General features: G+C 41.5%; 1 protein-coding gene across 9 annotated transcripts in view; it reads right to left on the reverse strand.

Annotated features, from left to right (window-relative positions):
* The window catches only part of MAP3K9 (mitogen-activated protein kinase kinase kinase 9), a 131507-nt gene that overhangs the window by 65380 nt on the left and 44787 nt on the right, over positions 1-21340 (reverse strand). For 4 of the 9 annotated variants that reach the window (XR_007631593.1, XR_007631592.1, XR_007631591.1 and 1 more), the window contains exons 10-11: positions 20030-20845; positions 14011-18814 (exon numbers count right to left, since the gene is read on the reverse strand). Coding sequence is in view for 3 of the 9 variants with exons in the window: in XM_050336914.1 (XP_050192871.1) it covers positions 18333-18814; positions 20030-20845 (1298 nt within the window). In the remaining 6 variants the exon portion in view is untranslated. Of the gene's footprint in view, positions 1-8588; positions 18815-20029; positions 20846-21340 lie in introns of those variants that run through there. The other 5 variants (XR_007631595.1, XR_007631594.1, XM_050336916.1 and 2 more) reach the window with 5 other exon arrangements.

Below are 21340 nucleotides of genomic sequence, written 5' to 3' on the forward strand. Positions count from 1 at the left end.
GGAGGTGAGGAAGGGTACACAGGAGGTCATGGCTCCCAGGGTTAGCAATAGGAGATAAGGTTTCATGGTGTTCAGCCAGCAGAGAGGGATGTGTAGGCATCCTTGTGTCTGATGACTCACTCTTGACTTAGGTATAAGGGTGCTTGGCAAAAACCACTGAAAACCCAGGGACTCCTGAGAAAGCCGGCATTTTGCAGCTTCTGAAGGCACTAGCTGCATGCTGGCAAGTCACTGAACGTCTGCTGTAAAATTCAAAAGTTTCTTGGTGAAATGCAGTTTCTGCACAAGCAGCATGCTGCATGAGGGGAGGGCAGCAAGGGGCAGGAACATGGCACACACCTGCTCCCCACTGCCCCACGGCTCCCCACCTTGCCTGCCAGAGCCCAGCCAATCTATCCCACAGATCCTTTATAGCATCATCTCTTCTCTGCAGGGCCCTCCTCCACCAGTGTGGTTCAGGCTGCAGAACTCAGATGGGAGTTCTGAATGTTTTCCTTTCTATCCACAGAAGCCCTTTTATCTTTCCACTGTCAAAGAGGCATGTGGATCCTGACAGGAAAACAAGCAGCAAGTCTATCAGCCAGAGACATCAGGGAAACAGGCGTGTTTAAGCCTCACTCCCATTCCCAGCCCTTATCTGACTCTATGCAACTGTCAGGTCCTTTGAAGAGTCTGAACTGCTCCCTCACCCTGCTCAATGTCCAGGATCATTGACCTGCCCAGATCCACTGTGAGCTGCCTGGCCTAACACCCTGGGAAAAGCCCCTGCCCTTTTAGCAGCTATCTCAGGTGAGTGACAAGGGGTGTTGAACAGAAAGGGAGTTGTGTAACAACCATGGGAACCCTTGTGACTTGTCACCTGCTATTGTGATTCTTCCCACTTCATCTGCTCTGAACTGGCACCAAGTGTACAACATCAGAGACTGCTTCTTGCTTAATAATCATACAAGAAACTTGTAATCTATTTTTAAATAAAGGTTGAGTACTCTGAAAGATGAGTGACTGGGCCAAAGAATATAACTAAAAAAATAAAATGAGAAAGAAAATACACACATGTTCCCAGTGTCTTCCAATACAAGCTCCAAGAAAGGTTAAGCAAGATGGTATTCACATCCACTTTCTGCTGCTGTTTGGAGCTGCTGCCTAGTCCTGGAGATAAGGAGCTTTCAGCCCTGAGATAGATGCCCTCAGCTTCTCTGGGCAGTGTCCTTCTGTTCTGCCCAGGAGAGAGCAGTAAAAAGAGCATGTAATGAGATGTAATTAAAAACCACCACCACCATTCCACCTATGAGCAACAGGAAGGGCTTCATACAAAATGTCTCCTACTCCCACAGAGAGGTCTCTGTCCTCATGACCTTTCTGAGAAGGAGCAGGAGCCCTTTTCTTGTAGGGAGGAAACTGAGGGGTGCACATGCTAACTAAAGGTTGCCAAGCTATTGCATGGCTGGGCTGGGAGCAGGTCTATGCAATGTCCTGCTTGTAAAGCCCAGAAAATACATCCTTCAAGTGTACAACAGGTCTTGAATGGGGTAGTGGCTTCTGTGCTGTGACTGAGCAGGGGGAACAAAAATGTCTACAGAGTATAGGGCTCCACAGCACTCGGTGCCAGCAGTGGCTGCTGGCGACCACAGGACCTGAAGCAAATCAAATCCAGTGATCTCTCTGAGTGAGGCTTCTTTACCACATTGTCCAGTGCTTGTGCAACAAGAGAAAATGTTTTATTTTTGGCCTGTCACTGACAGAGCATAGCACTGAGACGCAGATGTGGTAAATTTTCTCAGGCATTAAAGTGCTGAAATTAAATGGTCATTGCAGCAAATTTTGTCCTTCAAGTTCTTAAAGCAGGACACAGACCATCACATTGTGAGTCATCCAGCCTCAGAGCAGCACAAACTTGTTGTCTATACCCTGGGTTGCCTTTTTACAGTAAATCCACCTCCTTACCCGCCTGTCACAGCATAAAGCATTTAGCAATGAATAATATTTCTGCACCGGTAGGAACATCCCCTACAGTTTGAGGATGCAAACAGTTTCTTCCTGGCAATCCATAGTGCAGCTGCCAGAGGCTACCAATCTGAGCTGGAGCCTCAGTGTTATTTTAAGCCCTGTTCCCAGCTGCAGCAGCACTGTGTTCGCCAAAATCCTTCTAGAAAGGAAGAAAACTAGCCAGACCATATGGTGGCTTTCAGGGAGACCAAGTGTTGACTTTTCTCAGCATGTCATGAGGATAAAATTAATCCATGCTTTAAGCGGTGAGGAATACTGTACACCTTTGCATGTTCAAACCTGTGTATTTTGTCTGTCTTTTTAATTCTGAATTAAACACATGTTCCTCAAAAGGCCTAGATGAATGCTTTGTTTCTAACAATCACTGAACAAGTATACGGCACAGCTGCTGAGCTGCATTAAAAGCCAAAGGTAGGGACCTACATGTAAGTGAGGATGAATGAGGTCTTTGAAGGACAGAAGGTTGGTGTCCGAGTGACACAGAGGAGAATGACAAGAAGAATTTGTGCACTTCTGACTCACCTCTGGCTAGGTAGCCAGCCTCCCTGCACACTAAGACAGACCCAGGAGTGGGCTTCAGAGAGTTCCAGACTCAGAGAGAGAACGTTGACGAGCATGGGGTCAAACTGTTGAGCAGCGACACCCCAGGAGCACAGCCCACGCAGAGAGCGCTGTGTGCACATACATGCTGTCTGAGGCAGAGGGGACACACGGCTGTGCTGCACTTAACTGAGGGCTCTGCACTGCCTGCAAGCTTGAGAAGGGTAATTAAGACATGCGTTCTGCTCCAGGGTCACCAAGCACTTCTGGACAAGTCCTGCTGCTTTTCTGCTCCCCTGCCAGAATTGAAGTTTAGCCACATCCACCAGATACCTGGGTATAAGGGTGAATGCAGGCAGCACCCACAGAACCTTCTCAGCTGCCAGCAGAGAGGTTTGCCTCCCCATATGCATAGTCTTCCCAGGACACACACTTCTGTTTTAACTACCCATCAAGAGAAACACTTAACTATGATCTCAGTCAATTTAGCAAAGGTTTGCTTTAGATAAAACAAAACTGAAGGTGAGAGCCTTGCATAATCTAAACCACATTTACTCCCACACACAAAGAAAAAAAATCCTGTATATTGTGCACCATAGCCTACAGAGAAGTATATATATAATAAACATCCCCATTCTAGAAGTGGTTAAAGGAGGGGTGTAATGAGCCATGAAGGAAACACATTGGGAAGATGAATCCAAGTGCTCAGCCAGCTCCAAGGTCTCCCAAGTTCAGTCTGCTTTCCTGTGGTGGATCACAGCAGCCAATACCAGCAAACTGAAGCGGACCCATTGGCAAAGAAAATGGCTGTTTGAGTTACAGGATTAGGCCACTGGCACTTGGTTGGCACAGCGCTTCAGTCACAAAAGAAAGGTTGATGGGGATGTTGCTGAGTGACAGACCTTCTTCTCAGCTGGTTTTATTTAGATTATGTACAGGCATTCCAAACCTTTGGAGAAGAGTAACTTTACAAAGGGTCTCCCACAAGGCTAAGACTGCCAGTCTGAGACGGATCCCAAGGTCAGAAGAACTGCATCAAAATAAGGCTGTTTGGATGTGCCATACAGCCTGAGGGGAATCTCTTGTGGGATGAGACAGGAGTTGCACAGAGCTGGCCAGGCCCCCAGATTCCCTTTGCCACATGGTCCCAAAACTCTGCCCCTGGCTTATGTGAAAGCTTGCCAACTGTTATCCAATCACTGAATGGTTTAGATGAGGAAAGCAAAACTGTTCTTGAGAGGTATTAGCTAGCATTTACATCTTGAAAACTGCATTTAAAAAAGTCCAGAAAAGACTTAATTATTAAGCAGATTATTACAGCAAATTCCTAATTTCCATACACACTTTCCGTTTTGCACTGCCCAACAACATTTTTTAAAAAATCTGTTCCACGCTTAGTTGGATGGAAAATAATTTGTGATTGAGAGTTAGACATCTGTTTTTCTGATAGCTGTTTAAGTTGAAGAACCCTGAAGACTAAGTTTTTGTGATGCCATTTCAGAATTAAGAATAGATAATATTGATTCCTTGTCCATGTCTCCAGGCAGGAGGAGAGCGAAGAATATGGCTTGAAATAGTACTGTTTGGAGGTATGTGTACAATTTGTGAGAAAAAGTGTGTCCTACAATGCACATAATTTGTGAAGGGAAAAATACTTCAGGCTAACCCAGAAGAGATGATACGTGACTGCAAGAAGTGGTCCTAATGTCAGAATTGCTACCAGGTGAGACAAACAGTTGACAAACTCAGTTATGATGGACTGCTCCAGAGAAAGCTACGTGACTGCAGAAAAGGAGCTTGGAGTATAAAGATGGAAGATTGCACAGAGAAGAAGGTGGTCAGCAGAGAATCTCAGCTGTTTGTACTACAGATACTAAGCACTACTAATTCCACCAGACTTGGCAAAAGCTGAGGTTCTGAAATCCCCAGTGGTAGTAAAAGGCCCTGAGTCCTGGTCCTCCTTCTCATCCTCTAACTGCACGTGATTACAATGATGAACTGCAGAAATAGAACAAAAAACCCCAAGATAATTATGAACTTTAATGCATTTTGTCATTGAATAGGTATCTGCCCCCCTTGGGTGCCCAACAGCCTCTGTAACGTCTTTTCTCCTTCTACAAGTTTGGCTGCTTGGGCTCCCACTCAGCTCAGATAGAGCTGTGTGTCTTTGGCTGGGACAAGAGCTCTGAGAAATTTCATCACAGACTCCCCACCTTCACCAAGCAGGCACGTTTTCTTGCCCACAGTCCTTGCCTCAGCTAAATTATGATCCTGCCGAGATACCTTGCTCACCCAGATGCAAATTCTACCTCTCTGCCTTCCTAGCTTGACCTTGGACCTGTCTTATCCCTACAGACTTGCCTGAATCACTGGACAGTGGCTGGCCCTGGTTACTGTCACTTGATCTGCTCTGTTCACCTTGCTCAGGTACCCTGGGACTGTACCCATGCGGCCACAGCCCTGCTGCCACCCTTTGCTCCAGCTCACCTTTTCTTACAGAGCAGTACCTGACACTGCTGCACACTGACACAAAAACCTAATTAAGGAAACCCAAACACTACAGGTATAACCTTGATACCACCAATAACTGCCACCAGGTTGTTTAGAAAACCTTCACTTCTTGTCAACTATACAAATGGGTTGACTAGATGAGTAGAATAAAATTTTTAAACTAGTATTGCTGGAAGCATACCTGGAAGTTCTGCTCATGAGTTTGCAATGTTACTGATGCAATAAGGAGGGGATTTATTTAGTTTTTTTCTTGGACAGGTCCAAATTTAAAATCATTTCAGAGCTGACTTGATTGTCCTGACACCAGCATAGAAACAACAAATGTAGAAGTAGCAGAAATTACAGGTATGCTACAGAGCTGGCCTAAAAGGTTCTGCCTGCCCAGAGACATCACTGACATTTGTTTGTTTGGAAGATGCAGTGAGATAACCAGGCCTACAGAGACAAGGTTCTGAGTTCAACAGGGATTAAGACCTGAAGCTGATGATGGGACATCTCTCTCCTGCCATACTTGCTTCTTGTCACTCTAGGAATTGACCCTTTCTACCCTCAAAAACAGAGAGAGATGCAAATTCTACCTCTCTTTCACACCAGATAGGGTGTGAAAAGTGTAGGTTTGGTCTTTCTTGGAAACATCCTCCCTCTGGCTTCAAAATCACTGTGAGCAGATCAGTATTTCAGGGACCCCATGTTCTCTTTTGCTGTTGGAAACCAGTTGCATGATCAGGTACCAGCCAGAGTATTTCCTCTTCTGTAGAAACTGCTGGTTTCTCCTTATTTCCTGTAGCATCCCAACAGGGCCCAACCCATTCTCCTCAGTGCTGGTTCCTGTTCCAGCCATCCTTTCCCTACTGAAGGCAGACAAGAATAAAGAAACCTTTCACCTCTTGACTTCTTCCTTCCCCCTAAGTCTGAGACCTCTTCCTTTGCCCCAGCTTCTCCAGTCACAAGTCATCATCAAGAAGCAATTCTCCTTCATAATGCACACCAGCTTAGAAGATCTTTTTACCTCCAACTAAGACCTGCAAGATCTGGAGGTATCTGTAGAAGAAGTAAATGGCCAGATACAATTGCAGGAAGATCACCAAAAGCAAAAATGCCAAACTGCTGCAAAAATAGTAAGCTCAATGTACAATGTCCAGTTGTCCAACTGCTGCCTCAGGGTCCCTGTAGGAGAGGATGATATTCACATCCATGAGAGTCGATTCTTTAAATACGGGCTGCAATCTGTGACAGATAACCCCATGCATGCCTTTTTTTTTTTTTTTTTTAAATTTCAAACCCATGAATTGTTATAAAGTTAAGATACTAGAGCATGATTTGGGGAGAAAGGAATAAATTTCAGAGCAAATTTTGCAAGCATGAAGTGTATGCACTTCGGTTATATTTAGTAAAGCGATTATGGTTTTGTTGTACTTTGTGTTGGAATGCCATCAGTTGATCCTGCCTCTTTTCATTCCACTCAGATTAGTTCATTTTTAAATTAATGAGGACTTCACAGAAGTAAATCACATGCCATTTAATAAGATTTCAGATGAAGTAGCAAAGAGCCACAAAGCATGCTGAAGTCTACTTGAAAGCTCCAGAGCTTTGTCCAATCCTTAGTCACAATTATTTCCTCTTTCACTGCCAAAGGAAACTGCAGTGTCCATTGTACCCAAGCACGAAGACAAAGCTTGTTAACCCTTGTTAAGATACTGACGTTTGTTGCTGCCGTATTCACTCCAGAATTTTTGCTAAAGCTTAGTCTTCTTGAGTCTGATACCAATATGCCTACATACTTTGCATCTTACAATTAATTACAATTGTTAAGCCTAGCTTTAGCAGGACATCCTCTCCCTTTCCTTGCTTGTCAGAAGGGCCAAGAATATCAAAATTTCACTAGAAACAGCAGACTAATTCATCATATGAGCTGCATACTATAGAAAAGCCTGCCCTCTTTTCCCTTTGCATAGCCTTGGAAGGTTATTGCAAGTTTCATCAAAGTAGCACCACTTAAATCTATTATTTCAGCACGTACCATCTGAGGAACATAATGTAATCCATGATTTCCTCACTTGAGCGCATTCATAGCTAAAGGCCTACATACAAATTGTAGATCACTGTAGAACTTTTATGCCCAACACTTGCCCACACATCAACCAATGAAAAACTGAAGCTACTCAGCCTAAAGCATCTGCTGGTGTGTTCATTCTGCATCCATGCTGACCCTGCCAGCTTTCATTTAAGATGTTCCCTCTCTGCTAGAAGTGGTTAGATTCCACTGCTTAGAAAACTATTTTATTTTTCTACTCTGTCCCAGTGCTTTGTGTTTCTGCCATGGTCTGCAGATGCTGCAGTTGCTGGCAGAAAGGTATCTGCCATGATGCATGTAGATTTTTGTTGCTGAGGGCAGCTTGAACACTATGGTAACCTTGTGGTTGTGACAGGGGAATGAATTCAGCTAGAAAATCTGCTTCTTTTAGGAGAGAATCCTACTCTGCAGAACATTACAGAAGGCAGAAATACTCAGTTTCAGATGGGCAGGATTTGGGAAGGAGTGGGAAAACAGTTTGAAAGACAAAACACTGCAAGATACCTTTTGTTGTAACAAGTGAAAAAGCGACTCATTTTGCATGCTATTATTTCTAACTAAATTGACTGCCTGTCCACTTTCCTCCCAGTTTATCACAAAGCAACACTACAGCAGTTTGAATGGAATATATGACTGAAGGTACCTACCTATGCATTGTTCAGTCTCTGTATCTGTTGGAAGGCTGTTGGGATTTCTTGCACATACCTGCATTAGAAAAAATCTTTTTTCAAAGGAAATTATGAAACCTAAGTTCTTGTAGTGCATAGTCGTTCATCAGTACAGGTACATTTCTTTAAGCAGAGAAACATGAAATGATGGCTTGGTGGCAGAGAAGAGCAAAGGTACAACCTGGGAATCAAACACATGACCTAGGAATCAAAACCATGTTATTTTGGCTTGCACACCTACAGCAGATGAAAGACAGCTTGGAAAGATCCTTGTTCCTGCAAATGTGTCTCACTGAATGACGTGGCAGGGACAAAGGCACAGCAATAGAAGCGAATCTAAACCATCTGTTAAATGTCAACATGCACAAAACATGTTACTGCATTAGCTTCAGATTCAGGCATTAAGATTCACATTTTGGCTGGAATACTAAATAAAGAGTAGAAAAATCTCAAGCTAACAGAACAGAAATATTAGCCTTAATAAAAATGGTATGCAATTAATTACCCGGTTCAGAGAAAAGCCAGAAGGGAGTTTAGCAGACAGTTACCGTGTGCCAAGACTTGTACTAAACTGTCAGGGGTTTTCCAGAAACATTTCAAAAGCCCTATGGAGGACCCAGAGCTGGAACAGTTGATCAGGATTGAGATACCTAGCAAAGAAAAATAAGCTTCTTATTGCACTGGGCAAAATTCTCAAATCCTCAGAGCAAGGTAATGCCACTGCTATTCTAAATATCTGCTTGAAATTGTTTGAAGCACAAACCCAAGAACTCAAGGCCTAAAGACAATCACTTTTATAACAGTTTTATTCAAGTCTGTGTGCTCTAGTGTTGAGACAAGGCCTAGATCAGCATTACACTGTAATACAATAATTTTAGCCATTGAACCAAGCCTGCTTGGCATCCTTGGTTTACAATTTACAGTACATCCAAAAAAAGAGCAAAGAGAAAAGAAATCCCAAAACGCCAACAACTTCCAATAGCTCTTTGCTTCGCTTAAATATTGTTCTATAACATAAAATAATTTAATACAAAAAGAACTGTAATCCAAATACACATAATACATTGACACGGAACAGAGGAAAGATACAGTAGATTATGCACAAGAGTATTCAGTTGATGTGTTACCTACAGTGAAACAAACCGGACATTAATATAATTTAACTATTTAAGCCCAAGAGGGTCAGAGGCAACAAGTCCAGGTCACAAATAAAGCTTTTTAAAAAATAATGCAATCCTCTTTTCCTCTAAGCTTACTGCTGTACAGAAGTTAAAGGAAGGCTCCAACGAATCACTTAATTTGACAACATTTCATCACACAAACAAGAAAAACTTGGTGGCCTCTGTTATTTTACTCAACTCTGGGGTACATTGCCATTTGCTAATGCAACTGCTTCACTGCAGGTTCTTCAGGCAAAATATACCTTCAGGTGCTACTTCCATAGCAACAAACTTTTCAACACCATAAACAGAAGAGAAGACACAGAGAGGTCTCCAAAACCAGACTGAAATACTGGAGTTGTAAGATGAATCTCAGTCCTACAGAGTTTGGAGTTCTTTATGAAGTACCCAACATCCTCTACACAGTGATTTCAACACAAGTAGGAACTACCTCATATCTCAAAGGATCAAACATGGGGCATGATCTTATACTAAAGAGATCTACTCACCTGGTTCTTCAGATTTACAACATTGTACCTAGGAAAGTCAGGTCACTGCTTTTTGCATCTGGCTTTAAACAGAAGCAGGAGAAGATCCACAAATAATAAGGCAAAAGAAAGAAGTAGCTTATAAAAAGAGGGAGGAAATACATTCTCTGGCTGAGAAATTCTTGAACTTTCAAAGCCACAGAAAAGACATTGTTAAAAGCACAGGTATTTTCCCTGATTTTTCCACCACTGCTGCCTGCCACTCCATTTAAGCCTCTCAACTTGAGTGAGGCAAAATATCTCAGATATTTCTAGCTTGTTGTGAATTTACAAGAAAGGATTCACATACAGCAGCACAAAGTGCTGTGCCAACAGCTGACAGACAAGAACCCTAGAACTCTAGTGAAGTGGTGGATGTTGATCACTGCTGAACCTTGTCATGTCTGTCCACCAGCCTGGAGGGATGCATTTTGAAAATGAGAACAAACACCAGAGAAATGGCCCCAGGTTAAACTGCCATTTGCACACACAATCTCCAGTCACCACTTAACTGCCCCTTTACAGATATCAATCTGCTAATGCAGAAGTTGTTGCTCTTTCATCCTATGTCAGAAAACATTCTCAATGCTTACCCTGCTTATGGTAAGAATTAGCAGTCAAATAGGCATGGCATGTGCAGTCATGGAAAGGCCACAAGAGTCAGCAGTCAAACCAGCATTTACCCAGAAGCTTGTTGAGGAACTCTTTCCTCAGGTTAACTGACTCTTTTCTCTGGCAATCCAAGTAAAGAGCCTGGTCCTTCACCACTGGTCTCTATAGGACAATCCCCCAACTTAAAGAGCTTTGCTGAACCGAGGTCTTGTGCATTTTGACCCACAGACACATTCCACTGACTTCAGTGATGTTTAAGTATGTGATGAAGAGTTTTCTGAATTGAGGTCTCTTCCCTTTTAACTTGAAAAGTAATTACCCTAAATATGAACTCTTCCTACTACAACAAGCCTAATGTGAATATTTGGGCAGCCGACAGTAACAACTCATTTTGAGACACTGACTAGGCCTGGGAGCAAAGACATTACCCGAGCTGAGAAGTGGCCACATTCACAAATTCCAGAAAAACCTAAGGAATAGAAAAACCTCAAGAAGCTCAGTGTGCAACGGAGCTATGCCACACAGCAATCAGAGGCCATGTTTGTTCTGAAACTTAACTGCTGTTAGCAGCATCTTATCAACAAAGCTTGGAAAAACACCAGCATGTCTTCCTGCTCCATTATAATCTCTCCTGCTAAGACTGCGAGACACAAAAGCATCAGCACACGCCTAGAACAATGTTTCTTTTTTTCAGACAAATATGTCTCCCCAGACAAGGAGGTTAGTTTTATCCAACCTCAACATCTGTTCTTGAGAAAAATCTGAAGTGAAACAAAGATAGAACAGGGAGACAGCATCAATCACTCTGAAATAGCATATTTAAAATGCATTATTCTAGTCTTATGTTTCAGCCAAAAACTTTTGAACACAATGTAGTTTCTCTAGCTATCCTGGCTGCTAAAATTTAGAGCATGGACAAGATCCTAGAAAAGTATTTCTGAATAATGAAAGGCCTTTTTCCCCACCATGATTACTTTTCAAATTGCTTATTTTAAGCAAATAAAACTTTGGCATTCCTCCTGCAGATTTGTTCTAAGCCCTTTTTTGCTAGCTGTGCATCCATCTGACCCACCAGCTACAGATCTCACAGTAGTCCACTTCAAGCTGAGCTTATGAATCCACTACACTGCACACTAAAAATGTGTCATAGTTTCTTAATATCAGCTATATTGTCTGCACATTAGTAGCATTCAGACACAGTAAGGACTGTTATTAGGAGCTGATACATTAGGAAAACAGGACTGCAAATACAGGAAAACAATCAGGATCATGTGTACATCCATTTTAAGAGCACATGAGATAATTAAAAAAAAAAAAAATCTGTTCTGAAAAAAACAGACTGTTGCTTGTAAAAACAGTAGTGACCAATATGAAATCACCACCTTTTGGTCTGTGGACAATCAACTCTTCCACAGATCAGAAATCATCATGAAAAATGCCCTGCCTTGTCCTTTATTGTTTATTTTGGAGACACCAATCTATAAAGAAAGTATAATCTTAATAAACCAAACGGTTGGTTTTATTTCTCCATCAGGAATTTGCACATCAAAGAGCCAAACGCAGTGTTTGCCTCTGCTCTCCCATCTCATTCCAGCCTCAATTGCTTACTTAGTGCAATTCTTACCAAAACTTGAACTTTCTTCCCATTCTATCTCTATAAATGAGGTAGCTCAGGGTAAAATACAACAAACCAACCAGAAACTGGATGAGTTGGATGGGACTTTGAGCAACTGGTCTAGTTGAAGGTGTCCCTGGCCATAGCAGAGGGACTGGAACTAGATGATCTCTAAGGTCCTTTCCAACCCAAACCATTCTATGAAATTAAGTAACTACACATTAAGTGACTACACATTCCTCAAATTCTTCTTTGGGACCCAAATGACCAATGATGCCAACAGATTACCAAGCAGCTCTGTTCTCTGACTTACATTAAGAAGGATAACTTCATTCTTATTTGTTATTTCCTGCCAACCTCCACTTTCACTTCACCCAGTTGTATCTTATGCTTCTAGCTTGGAAACCTTTTAGGTCAAAGCACACCTAAAATATGTATTGTTTTCTGTCTTAGGCTTGTTACTTTGGTAACAAGAATAAATAACCAATAAAGATGGGGCAGGGGCAAAATTCTAACAGAGACACTGAGAGCCAGTGATAGCACATGTCTTCACAGAGGGGTGTGGGCACATCTCTAACTGGGAGCACATGAGCACTGTTCTGGTATTTGGCCTGGTGTGTGATGAAGAACAGTACTGAAAGCTACAACCAGGAGTTTCCTCCAAAAAACTCAGCTCCTAGCAAGGAAACACGTGAGATGGAAGGCACCTAGGAATACAGGATGCACCTCAGACATATATATATTTCATAGGCTTAAAATACAAACCAAAAATAATCAACATCCCCAAACAAACAGAAAACGAACAAAAACACAGAGTCCAAGAAGCCATTCTTAGTAGGAAAATTATGTTCCTGGTCAGAAAAAGTAAGAGGTTTTTCACACATGTACAGAAGGAGATAAAATGTATTTCTTGTGTACAAACACTGATGAAGTGCTGGAGACTTTCCAGTAGCAAAAAGAGAGATCCTTGTTAGAGAGGAATAATAATAATCCTGGTAGCTACATCAGATCCACCACCCAGTCACCAGTGACAAACTACTTTTTAATCAAGCACACATACCTCATTAGCCTGGCAGTGACTACTTTCGACATACAAAAATAAAGTTGATATAGGTAATTTCAGAAGTTGTGTCCATCTCTGACCAATAGCAGAGCTGCTGAAAAAAAACTCAGCATGGGAAAAACCAAAAGCAAATGCACATCTTAACTGCAGCATATGACTTTCTACTAGTGTGTTCAATAGAGGGAGCAGCAGAATAAGCCATGAATTCATTTCCATACTGCCTTGTGAAACCACGAAAGTAAGGCTAAGGAACCAATAAAACCTAAGTTCTTCTTAAGAAGACTGTATTGTTTGTTAAACACACACACACACCAAAAAAAAATAAAATAATAAAAAAAAATTAAACCACAAACTTGACTGAAAATAGAGGAAAAAATCAGAGAGACAAATTTGGGTAAAAATCCTTTCTGTCCAGCTAGCTACCATACTGTGAAAACCACCATATTCTAATCTTAATCACAGTCTAATCTTAAAATAGTAAACGTAACAGAAAAACATTGGAAGGCATTCTTTCCTAAAGGTACCCTAATTACATAATCAACCAAATGTTTATGAAGTCTGAAAGTTATGCTCTGTGACAGCATGAGTATATTTTGGTTCCCATATTTGGTGTTCTTATTGCTTGTTCGCAAACACATTTTAAAACATGTTTATCCCCTCACTCTTACTGTCCAGTTTTATCCAAATTGTAGTCTTAAGTGATTTAAAAGCATGGAAGCTAAGAAACTGATCTGCAGTGACAGGATAAGGATCAGAAATCTTAGTTTCCAAATATAGATGTTCTTGTTTCATACCAAAAAAAGCAAAGCCAAAAGGAGGGCCTAAATCACTGTGAAAGATACAAACCTCCTTATTCAACACAGAATTGGTAAGAGTTCTTGAGAACATTTCCAAAATAATGAAAAAGGTTAGAAAGCAATAAGCACTTTTTCCAAGAAGAAAGATTTAAAAAAAAAAAATCCAAAAGAAACAAGCCCATTATAATTGGTTTAAAATTACTTACAAAAGTAACAGGCTGTCACTGAATTTTGGGATACAGTATTAGGTTTGGTTCCATACATCTAAAGGGACTCCAGCTCCCACATTAATCCCACAGAGATTAATTAAATTCCAAATAAAAGTTAAGCTCAAGCTAGAAAGGTGACTCAAGATGAGAGGTTTCCTGTCATGTTCTATTTAACAGAACACTCCAGGTGGCAAAGACCTTTCTTTACTCGACCATTACTGCCTCACCTTCGACAGAATGAGAGGTATCCAGTTTCGTGACATATCGAAGCAACATCTCTACGCAGTATTGTCCACAAAGTCTTAAGATAACAGCATGCTATGAAGAGGAAGGCAACTACTCCCATTCCTAGAGGTACAGAAAAATACTTCATCATAAAAACATGTCAAGCCAGAATAGGTCTTTCTACGTCAACAGCAAAATATTCACTTTAAAAATACTCCTTTTTTTAGAAAACCTTTACAAAAAGAGTATTTTCACTGAGGTTTCCTGACTCATAATGAATATCAATCCACTGCAATACTCATCTGGAGAGAAAATACCTACAAAAGGTTACATTTGCACCTCTGAAAAGGACTGAAAGGAGATCAAGACCTGCTTGCTGGTAAAACAGAGCATTGTGCAGTCCGTAAGAAGCAACGGTATCAGCAAAAAAAATCCAGAACTACTTAATCACCTTAGTTTTGACACAAAAGCTTTCTTCTTTCTACTTGTCCCACACTCAATTTCTGTGAAACCAGTAGAAATTTATAAAATAAAATCATAATTTTTTTGCACTGGTTGCTATGTCTGTGCTTTCCCCCCAGTTTCACAGGAAAACCAAACAGGCTACAAGAACAGCATATTTTGAAGGGTCAACAAACTTTTTTGTATTTCCTAAATCAGCATATCAATTACATAGTGATCCATACTGGTAGCTGACTAAACAAAAGCACAAGCATATTTCTAGACCACAAACATTTCTCTCAGCTACAATCTCATTACTACTATCAGTTAAAAAACTGCCCCATCCTCCTGTAATTAGATACACTTTACTCCATTCTTTTGTCATTACGTTTCAGACTGCTCAGTGATTTTGTGCTCTCATGTTATCTTTTTCTAATTTTCTCAGAAAAAAAAAAGTGCAACTTATTCAGATACTTAGGAAGCAATGCATTTATTGGAATTTTTTTAAATAATGTTTTCACTATTTCCCTCAAGAATACTACTAGAAAAGTATGTTAATGAACAATATTCTGAAACTTTTATCTCCCTGAAAAATGGGAATAATAGTGGTCAGTAGGAAAAAAAGATTTGTGAGCTGACGGGCTCACATCTTCTCACTATCTAGTGGACTACAGTGGAGCATTCCTTTGGAGATGTGGAACACCTCACCTCACACAAGTGGGAAGGAAAAACACCAACAGATTAAGAAAGAAGCAAATTCAAGCCAGGATGGCACAGATGGATATAGGGAGAGGTTTGGGAATTCCTAAGGTAAAACAGCTCTTTGCCTTGAGAGCCCCCTCTGCCTGTCAGAGAATACCCTACCACCTACTAAAGTCAATAGTCTTGGTTCCACAACAGTCTTCTCTTGCCTGATACCTCAGGTTAGTCACCGGAGGACAGTTATGGGTTGATGCTCAAAGACTGCCTCGGGTTAATTCATGTTCTAGATTCAATGAAGATAATTGCATCAAGTGAGGGTTTAAAAAAAACCAACAAACAAACAAACACACCCCAAACATTATGCTTCTACCTAATCTTTCTAGCAGCTTTGTAATAACAGTATCTAGTTTGAAAACCCTGACTTGACTCCTTGTCACCTGTCCTACCCATTTGATGGAGCAACGTCCATTCCGTATTAGTGAAGATGCTCTTACTGTTCAGCTACATAACCACTTTCACCAAGTGATTATCTAAAAGAGAGAGAGTGGCAAGGAGGGTTTGATATGTCATCCTCAACTTTCTTAAGCAAAAGAGGTGACAGAACGACTTGTTCTTCCAGCTGTCTTGACTGATGGGAACTAGACAGAAACCTAGAGTTTACTTGGTGAACTTACAGAAACTTTAGCAGGTTGAGTTAAAACAATGTGACCTAAACAGGTAGCCTTCCATTTCGTGCAAGTAAATGGATTTTAAAGATTTCTGTTCAAATGGGGCTATTCCAGGTGACACCTTTGCAGAGCACATGATACTCCCCATGACATTTATAACGATATTTTTTGGATAGAAAACATTACATTTAAGAACAGCTGATCCTGTTTTGTTTCAGTCTTTTTAAAATGGTAAGGCAGACTTTGAATAACAGACTGTTTTAATCCCTTTCTTTTTAGTCCCTTTGACTTCCTTGAGCTTGATTTATAGCACAATTAAAATCAATCATCTGTTGGATGGGTTTTGTCTTTTTGCTAGTCTCGGGATCACAGATTAATTTTTCAGAAATGGAAAGTAAAACTATGAATGCTTAAGAAATCAACAATGCTAAGTTCTACATTTAACAAAACAGTCAGAAATGTAAGTTTTCTTTTTTAAATGTCTTAGTCCCACATCACAACACCTTGTCTACACAGTCTATCCAACTTCAGCACCTAGTATAGCACAATTAAAGCTAGCTCTGGAGCATTTAATGGGGACCGTGGCAGAAAGTAATTCTGCCATTAAAAATTTTTCATGGAATGTGATAAATAAGAAATATGTGACCTTTCTACACAAAAACATACTGTAATTGCTTGGAAAAAAGGTGCACTTGACTAATGGCAACATGCTAGTTTCAGTCCTCAAACAGAACTAAAAAACCTTATGTACAGTTCTTCCTCACATGCTGGTTTTTAAAGTCCAGTTACATGCACGTAAACACACAGGTTCTCTGTGCTGACAGCTGCAGGAAGTATTTGGCTACACTGCTTTCACACCAGGACTGGACTGCCCCAACAGGCTGAGCACTGCATTGGCGGCACTGTCAAATGAGATATTTGCAACCAAATGGTCAGTAGATCAGCAAAATGAGCGCAGACCTGTACAAAAAGAGTGAACAGATATGCTTAACCTGCAACAAAGCAGACTACCCTATTACACTCATTTAAAGGCTACATCTCTTATTTATAGTGTTGAACCTAGGGAAGCGTGAAGCTTTCATTACAGCCACTAAGTTATACCTGTAGTGGCACAGACACACTTGGAAGTCCCTGTACAGAAAACTGTGAGCATAGGCACAACCTATTTATGTGACTTCCTCATTCAAGACAGGGGTCTGTTCTTGCTCCTGATTTAGTTTTTTAATATTTGAACAAGAATGAAGAATTTATATGTCTATAGGGCCTTTCACTTAAAGATCTCAAAGGACCATTACATATGTCCCAACCCCTCCCCTTGTGAGGTAGGTATTATTCCTATTATTTACAGATGGGGAAATTCAGGCACAGAGGTTACATTATTTGCCCAGGGTCACACAGTGAATCAGAGACAAAATGAAACAGAATCCAGATGTTCCAATTCCTGTTTGCACAATCCAACTACTAACAAGCCTCATTTTCAAAATAGCCTTAAACAAGTACCAGTGTGCATAAGAACAGTCTCGGGTTTCATGGGTCACTCCTAAAAAGTGTAAGAAAGGAGAAAAAACAGAAGATAAATTTGGGAACATGTAATTTACTTCTGCAAGTCAACACAGCTTTAAAGAAAGAGTTCCTGCTAATTCCCTTCCCAAAGCTGAGGCAATTTCACTACAGCCTGAGAAACAGGCGGTAGGAAAAAAGGGACAGATGGAACCAAAGTTTGAAACAAAAAAGCAAGATAAACAGCCATACCATAAGACTTCATCTTCTTGAAAGCACCAGGTCATAGAAAAATAGGGCTGAGAGGGACCTCAAGATACCACTGAAGTTCATTCAACCTACCTTGAAGCCAAGATCAACTACACCTACTTGTTTCATCTGGTTCACCTGCTCTCAAAGACCTCCATCAGTGGAGATGCCATGCCCTTCCCCTGCAATCTGTTCCACCTTACACTATCAGTTAAGCAAAAGAGGACAAACAAGCCTTAAGATAGCTACTTTTGCTCTTTCAGTGGGGGTACGATGATTCCCAGGCCTGTCTAATGATTTGAATATATTTCAGAGAAGGTAGTCTCTAGACAATTAATTGTTTCTGTCCTGGATTCCTTGGGAAAACATCAAACACTGATGTCTGCTATTGTATAATATCTGAGTTTTGAAAATACTGATTAATACCAGCATAGATACCAATATACTTACTGCAAGTGCCAAATCCTACAAGGTCAGTAACAAAAGGCTTTGATATGATAATTTTAGCTCATTGCAGATTCAAACTGCAATAAGAGGACAGGGAAGACTACAGAAAAACCCCACAGCAAAAGTCAGCAGCTCAGAGTTGCCAAGTTTCACCCAACTGCAGACAAAAAATTAGGCAGTCAACAATACATCTTCAGCAGAGGCAGCACCATATGATCTCTGTAGCATCCCTCCATCTCATCTGTCTTCAAAGTGCATTCTCAGTGCAAAAAGTAGGATTGAATTTAGAGGGACTCACTGTCCCCATTGGTTTCATATTAAGACCAGAATTCTTGCTTGAGTTCATATGCTGCAGCTTTGTGTGTGTTAAGTTCACTTCTGCATAGCGGAATGGTGCTGTCCTGGCTCTGCCCCTCAGCATCCATGTCCAACAGTGTCCGCTCCTCTACAGGAGGACCCACCTGGAAAGGAAGCAGTGCAGGCAGTCCAGGTCTCTCTTCTACAGTGCTACTGCTACTAGCAAAACAAGAGTCCAGATTGCTTGGAGTATCAGTACTTGAACTGTTGGCAGAAGATTCTCCCTTGGCATTGCTGGGTGACACAAACCACCAGGGATCAAGCCGCTGCCGACTGGCTGCAGGACGTGGTCGGGGCAGGAACTCCAATGTCTTGGGTCTTTCCAGTGTGGGATCCTGCTGTGCATTCCATCGTCTTGGGGTTGGAGGAAAAACAAGGTTGGGGTCTGGCAGGCGAGGGACCTCAGTGGGATCTCTACTTGGACTAGGTGTTTTTAATACACCTATCCAAACCAGACAATGTAAGAGAAGAGGGAAACATGTTAGATGTCACTGTTCCAACAGATCTTGGCTTATTGTATGTACAGTGCAAAAACATTTTCAAAGCAGAAGGCCTCCGTTCAGAATCTACAAACTCCGTATCTTCAAGATGATGCAAACCTGAAGTAACTTGCTTCTTTAACCCTACGCTGTTCTCAACACATTGCAAGACACTTGTTTCACTGACCTAGCGCATGCACCAAGTTTTGTTCATCTCCTCATTTGCTTTCTTCAATTTTCTGACTGGAGACCATGGATTTGACCTCCTACCAGAGGGGAGGGATCTCCAAATCCTTCAGAGGGCACATTACCCACTAATAGCTTGAATGGATCAGGGAGACAGAGCGTGATACACAACACCTGTTTGTCACAAGCAGGACCAACTTCCTGGAAGAGCCACTTAACACTACCTACTGCAGATGCTTCCTGGTTTGTTTTTGTTTAGGAGTGGGGGATGGTGTTTGCTTGATTTTTTTTTTTTTTACAAACACAACATAACTTTTACCATTTTAATGAGAATTCTCAACTGCATTAACCCACATTTTACTGCAGACTTCCATTCAAAATACAACCTCACATTTTGTTTTACCATTGGGAAAAGATCTAATTAAATCAAATTTTAATTTATTATTCTAGTCCTTTTTTTTTCCTCTGAATTACTAGAGCAAGAACACAGGAAAACATTTTTTAAGTTATGAAGTCACATCCACTTTTAAAGACTGCAACAGTGAGAACACTACCTATTTGTGAAGACCCCTCTTATTTGCAAAGGAATAAGAGCAACAGTGGCACAAGCACCAACTGTTCTAGAGATCCCGTTTTTACTGCCTTAAAGATCAGAACTCACTTTGAACTACAAACAAGTATATAAAGGCATTGAAGATGGAACCCCAAGGAACTGTTAAAAACGTGCAGTATTTGTACTTTGGCACCATTTTTGTCTAAGAAACAATACTGTGCTCTGCCTTACAGCACAGGGGGAGCAAGGAGTTCCTTAGTGCAGAGATGCTGGAACAGAAACCATTACTGCATTATTCTGTTAACTATTTGTGTAAAGATAGCATCCATAAGCAATTCTTGCAGGCTGGTCATCACAATGGATTCTGTATAAGTAACAAGTAATTATACTGTTTGTGTCTTTATTCTGAAGAGGAAAAGGAAGATGGCTGAAAACCTACCTGCTCCCAGTGCTCCAGTTAAACAGCTACTGGAAGGGCATCCACTGGTTGGGCACCCGTTGACAATGAGTCCACTCCCTTTGATGGCCCCATCAGAAGGTGTGCGCCTGTGCCCACTTTGCTGGGTGTGGGAAGAGACTGTCACATGTGTGGGAGTCAGGGACTGGTTGGGGTCTTGTTTGAACCTCTCAATCTGGACGTTGACCAGTGGGTTCGTAATGGCTGGCAAAGGAGCCTTGACTGTCACTGGGCTGACAGGCATTTCATACACCACAATCTCATCACTGTCTGAGCGCAGCAGGGACCGGGTGGAATTACATTCGGAAATGGAAGACAGGGAAAGAAGGGTAAGGGATGTGGATGGCTCGCCTAGCAATAACATGGGATCTTCTTTCTTGAAGATCTTCCGGGAAGGTGGACTAGTGCTCCTGCGTGGGCGTCCAGCTCGCTGAAAAATGCTGTCACGCTTCTTCTTCTCTTCCTTGGGCACCTCCGGCTCCTCCTCAATCAGCAGCTGACACTTCCCTGCTTCTAACAGATCAAAACCCAGGCCTGCAGCAGCCAGCACTGCTCCACAGCCAAGCAGTGCAACCTCACATCGCTTGTGGTGGGAGCCACTACGTTTGAGGCTGTTGGTGGGTGTCAGCTGTGGGGTACTCGTAGCAGAGTTTACAGGGGTGGACTCCTCATTGGCATCACTAGAAGGGCCATCCCAGTCTTCATTCTTCTGAAATGGGATGCAGAGGTATGACTGATTGTGCACAGGTGAAGGGTGCACTTTGTCCTCTCCATTAAGACATTCACTGTCTTCATCATCTGGAAAGCAAATGAAAACAGACTTTGCATTGACGCAACACTTCCACTAGCAAATTTCACTGTCTTACAAATATACATGAAAACAAGCTTCTCCTCAAAAAATGCAACTGTTCTCATCACAAGCATCATTCATCAACTGCCAAATACTCACAGGTTATTGTCTCCAAAGCAGATAGGTTGAGACAAATACCTGGAAGCACTATCAAAGTGGAAGAAATTAATGACTCATTAATCTATTTGGGATTAATTGCAGAAAAGCATTTCAGAAACAACCTGCACCTCAGTTACTTCTAGAGTAAATTTATATGTTTGTGATGAGCAAAAGGCAGGAAAATTATAAGGATCGCTCCTTGCAAGTGAGGGTGTGACCATGCTGCACATCTAAGTATCAATATATAGGAAAGGAGCTGAGAGATAGCATGGAGCTAGAGGAGAATTAACAGAAGCTTATTAACTTGACAGACAACAAGCACATGCAGAGAGGTGAAAAAAAAG

The sequence above is a fragment of the Myiozetetes cayanensis genome, unplaced genomic scaffold, assembly GCF_022539395.1.
Source record: "Myiozetetes cayanensis isolate MyiCay16 unplaced genomic scaffold, myiCay2020 scf6-25, whole genome shotgun sequence".
NCBI lineage: Eukaryota > Metazoa > Chordata > Aves > Passeriformes > Tyrannidae > Myiozetetes > Myiozetetes cayanensis.